This window comes from Solanum stenotomum, chromosome 7 (genome assembly GCF_019186545.1).
Source record: "Solanum stenotomum isolate F172 chromosome 7, ASM1918654v1, whole genome shotgun sequence".
NCBI classification, from domain to species: Eukaryota; Viridiplantae; Streptophyta; class Magnoliopsida; order Solanales; family Solanaceae; genus Solanum; species Solanum stenotomum.
This window is the reverse complement of record NC_064288.1, coordinates 37,242,250-37,250,449: the sequence shown is the minus strand read 5'-3', so window position 1 is coordinate 37,250,449 and position 8,200 is coordinate 37,242,250. Positions and strand designations below refer to the sequence as shown.

Sequence of the window (8,200 nt, the reverse complement as noted above, 5' to 3'; positions counted from 1 at the left end):
GATTATAGATTATAGATTATAGATTATAGATAGATATTGATTATAGATTATAGATTATAGATTATAGATATAGATTATAGATAAAGCAAGTACTTCTATTAGGTGAGACGAGAAATTTAGATAAACAACAAAAAACTTTCCAATTTTTTTTACAAATCAAAAGAAAACTAAATAATTGTCAAAATTCAGTAATAAAATATGTAATTAGAATTAGGAAATATTTTTAATATGTTACGGATATTTTTGATGTAACAGGTAGAATGAGGGTAAATTTGCATTATTTTTTAATTCAATAGGTAAAAGAAAGGATAACTTTGATCGAGTAGATGAAAGGGTAATATTTTTGTACCATTTATAATCCATTGAGAGTGTTTTTGTAGGTTTTCCATTCCTAGAGTGTGCTACTGAGCTTTATTTGGTCGTTGAATTACTAATTAGAAAGTATTGTGTCAATGTATGATAATTTGTAAGTTTATCTATTCTAGGACTAGGAAGTGATTTCTATAGCTCCTGGAATTTTAGACTCTTCTTTGGAAGTAACTGACTAACCTTGATCGGAAAAAGAAAGAAAGAAAAAAGAAACTGACTAACCTTAAAGTTTATGCGATACTTTTTTTTTTTTTTGGTTCAATTATGCGATACTTTATTCTTTGCATATTAGTTTTGTCGTTGTGATTGTTCTTTGGCTTCAAATGTAATGCTAATATGGATTATAAGTTATCAAATTACTAGAATTTTAGCCGGATATTGAATTTTAAAATAGAATGGGTCAAGTCAACCCATCTTTTACCCAAAACAGTTTTACTTGTACGAAATAAGAGCAAGGTCAAAATTTTATAACGGGCCGCTTGACAAGTTTAATGGGCTAAGGAAATGTGCTTCAACTAGATGAGGGACCAATATTCAGTGGCATCCAGTCTCCTAACAGTGTGTGGATGAGAAAGCAGGCTGTATTTCTGATGTTGCCACTGCTTCACTAACAAGTAGTACGCAACTCAACTCTACAATGCTGTAAGAAGATAAAAGACAATAACAATATCCAAAGGGACATACATGGCAACAACAGGAGGTTCTATTTCACTTTCTAGCTTCGCTTCATCATCTTTTTGCCGTAAAGCTAAACCCATATTGCCTGCTGATTCACTTGAACTAAGACACCTCAAAACGTGCAAATGTAAAATAATAGTCAGAAATCTTGTCTGCTTTGCAGCCCAAGAATCTTCATCTGTAACTGGTAATTTTTCACTTCTTCTTTTTTGTGAAATTGGTGATTTTCATGGCGTCCTGTTAGACATACAATTGATAATTGACAATACAACTAGTTGCTGAGGAGAAGAAAGAGTCTCAGACTGCTGATGAAAAACCAAAGCCAAAGGCAAAGGCTCCAGACAAGCCTCTACCTCAGATGATGGAGGAGGATGTTATTCCTTCACTGAAAGCAATTCTTGAATCTCAAAACGACATCATTGAGCTTGAGCTATCATTTAATGACAACAAGGTGAGTATCCTATTAACTTGTCTTGATCCCACTACTTTTGATTGTACCACAACTTTCATAGTGCATTGGCTTTGTTGTTGTTTTCATAAATGCAGCTGGAGGGCTCATTTCTAAAGAAGGGCAATCCATATTCATTTTGGGCATTCTTTCCGGATGGACTCACAGGTATGTCCTGACCTGTTTTAATTTTGTTGTGAGAGTTCAGTTTGCTTGAATGATCAGGAAACTTACAAAAGTTATTGTTTTGATGGGCAGGTCCTAAAGGTTTCTCTTTGTCCTCCTATGGTTCTGGCGCGAGCACTGTGGAACCTTTTCTCGTTGATGAGAAAAAGATAACAGCAAAGCACATTGTGTTCTGGGTTGAGAAGCGCTTAGCTGCCCAAGGAATTATTCCTGTCTGGAAAGAATAAGTGTGTATATTGTCTCTTACCTTCTCCCTTTTCTTCTTTCATTTTCCAGTAAAAAGGTCCATATGTATTCCATGTATATGTAGTCAACCCTTGCTCTTCCTCTTCCATTGTGCAATTTAATATAACAAATGAACACTTACCAAAAGAATGAAATTTCACGTTTCCTCAATGCCAACAAAATATTTCAAGACTTAGGTTTATAAAATTGTAGAATCTCATTAAACATACAGCATTACAAGTACATTGCAAATAGAATGCAACAGGCACACACACAAGGAAGAGTGTCGACTTTAAAATGTTCATGGTGCTAGCAGATGCTGCCTTCTTAAAAAAGCAGTCTATCAGGGTTGATAATAACTCACAACAAGTGTCTTACCATTACAATGCAAACGCATCGGAACAGCCTAAGTTTGGAGAAGTTTTGGCACTTGAAGCTAATAATTAGGCATCGAACTGACACTTGTACCCTGTATTGCAAGTCGAAGCTCACTTGAAAAGTCCTGCAACCCAGGGGAAGATACACCTCCAGCTTGTAACATCAACTGACAGTGAAAACTGAATATTCAGTGGTCATGGAGAGCGAAACAGAAGGTTGGGGACAGGAGTTGGGACACAGCAAAACTGCCTCTTACCTGGTGCGGAAGCATAGATTGCCCCCAGGGTGATCTTTTTGTATACATAACTGGCCTTTCTGCAAAAACAAAAGCACAAATGAATGAGTTGTGATCACAAGTGTGGGGGATGGACAAACCATCAAATTTCATAGCAAGAAGTGAGTGATCCTCATTCTTTCACAAGGTCTCCGATAATTCTTGCTGGTCTACTCCTTCAGTCCTCCACAAGTAAGCCGTAGAAACAATATAAAATTTAAAAATCAACAGAAATAAATTGAAAAAAGTTCAACACTCTCTCCATGTTTTAACTCTGAGAACTACTGTATTATGACAGAAGTACTGTTGGCACTCGGCAATTGTGAAACACAACAGGTTGGAACTCTCACAAGACAGTGCTGAAACATTGCATGATGTCATAAAGGAAGCCATGAAAGAAGTAGAGTATGATACATCCTTGTGGAACATGCCAAAATATATTTTAGAATCTCCCAGGGGCCAGACAACAAATACTAACACATCAAATGACAAACTGTCCATTCTCTCCTTCCTCCCCCCTCTTTTGTGGTAAGAATAAACGTTAAGTAAAAACCATTATGATCCCACTCCAACCCCCTCCCCCCATTTCCCCTACCCACAATTTTTCAAAAGTAATAAAATAAAAAAAAAAACCTCACCGCAACACAAAAAGAAAAGGAAAGAAAGAAAGGTAAGTCTTAATTCATTCTTCATTTGTAACTTGTCATATTCTGTCCAGTACAAATTCTTTTAAATTTTAAATGATGTGTACTGTTGTCATTCGAATATGCTTATTTCAGGGTAAATTTTTGCACAAGAAAATGTATATCAAACAACACATTATGTCCAACTCCTATCTCATGAACCTCTACAATATGAAAACAATTTTAGGTGATGAAAAATGCAGGTGATGATGTGCTACTTTTGCCACCAATATCCAATCAGAGTAACTGTGAATTTAAAGCTTTTTACCATGTATTTCAAGGGACACGTAAAGACATAAAAGGGTGGGACTATGGAATGTCACCTTAACTATTAGTAGAGTTGATTTAAATCTCCAGCTATTAGTAGAGTTAATTTATTTTATGCATCGACAAAGTATCTCATCAAGCAGAAGCTTTTTCAGTATATAAACCAGCACGGCCATAGCCCTATTTCCCTGAGTGGAGCCTCTGTGCACTGTAGCCAGATTTTTACAAATATGCAATCTTAAGATTAGATGAATTGCTAAGAGATGACTCAGAACATAGTCCTGAATAAATTTTCTGGTCACATACTCTCAAGACAGAGTTGATACGGTCATCTAGGAAAAAATCAACAACAAACAAAACTACACTTCAATTCCAAATTAGTTGATGAGGATAGCTATATGAATCCTTTATATCCATTCTGCTTCATCTAAGAAGAAATTAGACCCATTGAAATATTAAAGAGCAGCAGGCTACCATTTCACTCACAGAAGAATCATATGGTAAATTATTGTAAGCATTCAAAGCAGCCATCCAACCTACAAAAACATGCAACATTTTCTTAACATTATCGCTCGCAACTAATTGTTCATAAGAGGAACTGCTACCACCATTATTCATCCAAGAGTGGAAACTGGCTGACAAAGAACCAAAACAACCGAAAGAGATGGTATGTGAGGCTTGCTCACTCATCTTAACTGAGACCTATCCTACAACTGGCTAACTGAATTTGACAGGCATTCTTCCCAATTAGGTCAACAAGGATTGATATGGAAAAGTGGCTGGATTAAAGAATTTAATCAGAAAAACAACAGTAGTTGCTCATTTATGATGGGAAAAATTATGCCATCTAAATGCATATCACCATTCATCTCATTTTCCTCACGGACAGATGTGAAGAATCAGTATCTATATACAAGTAAAGAACTCAGATCCCACATAAATAATAAAGAAAATGAAGGAAAATACATGGCTAAACATCATCACACCACACCAACTGAACTAGAGGAAAGACTGAAACCAAATGACCACAATACATTACAGCATAGGAAATGGTTAACAGAGAATATGTAAGTTACTGACAAACTGTTATTCGAAGTAACAAATTCAGCTCAGAATTAATCTAAGAAACATATGGCTATTTAGAAGCTGAAAAGCATCATTGCCAGAACATCCTTGTAGCGGTATTAACCCTGTCCAATGATTCCCATTTGCTTGATATCTGCCACCAGCATCATCAGAAGATTTTGACCTGGAGGCACTAATTTGATTCTTCTCTCCATCATTACTATTGCTATTGACTTGTTCAAGTCGATCTGCAAAAATAGACTATCTGAGAAAAAAGTCTACCAATAGGTTTATAATTCAAAAGACCTGTCAGCTATTTATCCATAATATGCTTGGCAGTGGAACAAAATAGAAGTACCATAATATGCTAGGCAGTGGAACAAAATAGAAGTACCAGATGACAGAAATTACGTTCTTTTTGAACTTACATTCTATGTGGGTGGTTCAGCTTAGACTTTTAGGGCATCATCTGCCTATCCCAGTTGTTTTGCCACAGTTTGGAACTTAGCTCATTCTTCTTCTTTTTTTGGGATAAAGTGAAAAACTATAGTAATGTTTGGGCAAAACACATGCCCGTATACAAAACCAAAAAAAAGATGGTTTTCTACTAACGGCATTCAATCTTCCTATACATAAAGGAACCTTATTGGTGCACCAAAAGAAATAAGAGAGACTTCAAATCCTGGAGCCACAATTGAAGAGATGTGGGGCTCACAAGGATGGATCTCAACTTACGAAGAATGCTAAATGACTGGGAAATTGGTCGGGCAGCTAAATTACTGGAACTTTTTCAGGGAACTACAGATGCTGATGACTCCTTATTATGGAAGGGCACTAGCAACAATAGATCTTCAGTGAAATCAGCCTATTCATTAGCTTCAAGAAATAATCAAGATGACGCCTTAGAAGCAGAGTTAGAAGATCAGAGCTTCCTTTTAATTTGTCAGCCAGACAGGCCTGTTTAACTCAGGAAAATTTAAAGAAGAGAGGAAGGAGGATTCCAATTAAGGTTATGCCGTGCAGCATCAGAGTCTAACAACCGTCTGTTCTACATTGTGGTGTAACTGTTCAATTGTGGCAGAGTCGGAGTATAGTTGGTCTCAAATAGACAGTGCCAACAACTAGAGCTGACTTACTGAGATATTGACACAATTAGGGAGATAATGTCAGGCAAAAGAAGTGATGGAATTTCATTCCACCTTGTATTTGGTGGACAGCGAAGGAAAGTAAGGCCAGATGTTTTGAAGGCAGCAACAGCTCCATTCAGAAGATAAGGATGAACTGTTTTTTTGTTGTTCATGTTATGGTGCAAGGAGAAATATGTAAATGAGGTAGAATCTATACAACACATGATGGACTCCATGTGAGAAGTGCCAGCTTTTCCTAGTTTTGGAAGCTGTACATGGTTACCATCACAACCTTTGTGCTGAGTTTTCTAATACAAATGTTACTTTCTCAAAAAAAGAAAAAATTCCAACTCCTCAAATGAAACAAAATTCATCTCTACATTCTCAAAGGCTCTCTTATTTCTTTCCCTCCAAACGACCCATATAAGTGCTAGCGGCCCAAGCTTCTGCACGTTGTGTCCTCTCCTTCTACCATAACTTCAATTCAATATTACCTCTTTCATCAAGGCTGGCATCACCCAAAATATGTCAAACCACAAAGGACTTCCGACCATAATTTCGATGCTGATAAAATAAACAATGAATCAGGAGGTGATTGACATCTTCACCCGAAGCCATGCACACAAAGCACCAACTGACATAGGTAACCTTCCTCTTCCCCAGATTCTCCGTCGTCAAGATCACCCCAATCAAGTGAACAATACATATTTAGTTCGAAAAGGCAATCTTTTCTCTAATAAAAAATTTTCACAATAGGACTTAACAACGAACATCCCCCCCCCCCCCCCCCTCCATACATCGTGGTTATCCTACAGTGCTTAGTTCATTCTTATCCGACATCCTAATATTTATAGCCCGAAAGAAAAAGGTTTAATATTAGTGGTTGGTTTAAATACTAACTAGGTTGGTTGTTAACATCTGACATGATATTCAATCCTGCCATCCTGGCAAGTGTTGTCAATAGCAAAAAGCACAAAAAAAACTCCAAGGTCCATCCGGGCATTAAGCTCAACTAAAGCATGGGCTTCAATGAAAAAAGATGCAAAGGGAGAAAAAATACAAATATATATGTTTAGTATAAGACTTATAATTTATAAGCATGAATGACAAATATAGTAACAATGAAATTGAAAAATAATTACTATAAAGTGAAATATTAATTGCTTAGTGTCGTCTCTTCATCAGAGGTTCATTGGCAAGGAAAAGTATGTCTTAGTACCTTGTTAATGACATTGAACCACACATTAAGCAAGGCGAAGCGCTAACACGTTTTGAGCCTCACTTCAGGGCTTAAGTGCTCCTTTGATAACACGGATTGTGGCACATTATTACCAAGTGTTATCCTAGTAAAACTTAACATATGCTATGTGAAATAAATTACTGGCAGAACTTGCATTAAAAAATGAAAATGAAAAGCTGCTCTCTTTAGGAAAATCACCTAGATACCGTCTATGAGAAAGAAAGAGAAAATAAAGCAGCATGCAATGATGATGGTCAATAATCCAAAAAGAACAACATTTTGGAGTGGGACATGCTGAAGTCAACTAAGGCACTAGCTCAAAAGATCAATTGGATATTTTGCACTTATACCAACATATGCTAAAGTAGTTTAGAACCAGTGAATTATAAGCACTCCAACAGACCAAAATTAAATGAGCAAACTTATAAAAAGAAATTTTGGGTTGTAGGTGTGTCAAAACTAGTTACCTCCTCCAGATTTTCGCCTACCAAGTGAACGATTCCTGCAATAGAAAAGGACATCAGAAAAACAAAAATCAATTCAATAAAACATGTCCAATTTTAGCAATATACACAATCATGGAAACATCATCATAAATACCGCTGACTGGGAGGGGCATAGCGTTTAAGGGGTGCAATGTTGGTGGTTGCTGATGAATCTATGGAAGGAATTTCCACCATTTTTTTGTTCTTCAAAAATGTTCACCACCTCTTTCGCCACCGCCTCCGGTGTTTCTGTTGAAAATGAACTTGTTTCTTCAGAATTTCCGGCGATAATGTCAGCCGAAGATCACAAACGGTCAGTGTGGTAATGTTTTGCTTCCCGTCGACCAAATTGGCAGATTAACGCAAGGGTTTAGATGGAAGGCTTAGGTGATACCATGATTTGCTTTAACACTTTGTTTGCACCTGTTGTTTCCTATTATATAATGTTAAAATAACTAGTACTCCCTCTGTCCCAATTTATATGACTTACTTTCCTTTTTAGTCAGTTTCAAAAAGAATGACACATTTCTATTTTAAGTAACAATTTAGCTATAAAATGTCTATTTTACCCTTAATGAAATGATTTACAGCCACACAAATTTCTATCATTCATTTTGGACCACAAGTTTTAAAAGTTTTCCTTCCTTTCTTAAACTTCGTATCGAGTCAAAGTACCTCATATAAAATGGGACAGAAGGAGTATTATGTTTGAACATACATTATACACTTGTTTATACGAAGAAAAAAAAACAATTTTCTTTTGGTTCAAATTAAT

General features: G+C 36.3%; 2 protein-coding genes across 4 annotated transcripts; one reads left to right on the top strand and one right to left on the bottom strand.

The window, feature by feature from the left end:
* The first annotated feature begins 961 nt into the window (after window positions 1-961).
* Window positions 962-1,976, top strand: LOC125871931 (uncharacterized). The gene is made up of 4 exons (XM_049552652.1): window positions 962-1,234; window positions 1,323-1,498; window positions 1,594-1,663; window positions 1,754-1,976. The coding sequence occupies exons 1-4, from the start codon at window positions 1,054-1,056 to the stop codon at window positions 1,906-1,908; spliced, it is 582 nt and encodes a 193-aa protein (XP_049408609.1). The 5' UTR covers window positions 962-1,053; the 3' UTR covers window positions 1,909-1,976.
* A 117-nt stretch (window positions 1,977-2,093) lies between these two features.
* Window positions 2,094-7,840, bottom strand: LOC125871933 (uncharacterized). Of its 3 annotated transcripts, none has more exons than XM_049552656.1 (5): window positions 7,541-7,840; window positions 7,408-7,442; window positions 3,995-4,044; window positions 2,541-2,600; window positions 2,094-2,463 (listed from the first exon to the last, which is right to left on the bottom strand). In XM_049552656.1, the coding sequence occupies exons 1-5, from the start codon at window positions 7,618-7,620 to the stop codon at window positions 2,395-2,397; spliced, it is 294 nt and encodes a 97-aa protein (XP_049408613.1). In that variant the 5' UTR covers window positions 7,621-7,840; the 3' UTR covers window positions 2,094-2,394. The 3 variants fall into 3 exon arrangements, with proteins under 3 accessions (XP_049408613.1, XP_049408611.1, XP_049408612.1); XM_049552654.1 differs by having other exon boundaries at window positions 2,094-2,450; XM_049552655.1 differs by lacking the exons at window positions 2,094-2,463; window positions 2,541-2,600; window positions 3,995-4,044 and adding an exon at window positions 4,054-4,821.
* Between the last annotated feature and the right edge of the window lie 360 nt (window positions 7,841-8,200).

Excerpts from the sequence above, each read along its gene's own strand:
- LOC125871931 (XM_049552652.1), top strand. The coding sequence starts at position 1,054 with ATGGCAACAACAGGAGGTTCTATTTCACTTTCTAGCTTCGCTTCATCA. Across the intron at positions 1,235-1,322 it reads AGAATCTTCATCTGTAACTG|TTGCTGAGGAGAAGAAAGAG; the intron begins GTAATTTTTCAC and ends CAATACAACTAG. Across the intron at positions 1,499-1,593 it reads TATCATTTAATGACAACAAG|CTGGAGGGCTCATTTCTAAA; the intron begins GTGAGTATCCTA and ends TCATAAATGCAG.
- LOC125871933 (XM_049552654.1), bottom strand. The coding sequence starts at position 7,620 with ATGGTGGAAATTCCTTCCATAGATTCATCAGCAACCACCAACATTGCA. Across the intron at positions 2,601-3,994 it reads ATTTACCATATGATTCTTCT|GAAAGGCCAGTTATGTATAC; the intron begins GTGAGTGAAATG and ends TTTGTTTTTGCA. Across the intron at positions 2,451-2,540 it reads AATCTATGCTTCCGCACCAG|TTGATGTTACAAGCTGGAGG; the intron begins GTAAGAGGCAGT and ends TTTCACTGTCAG.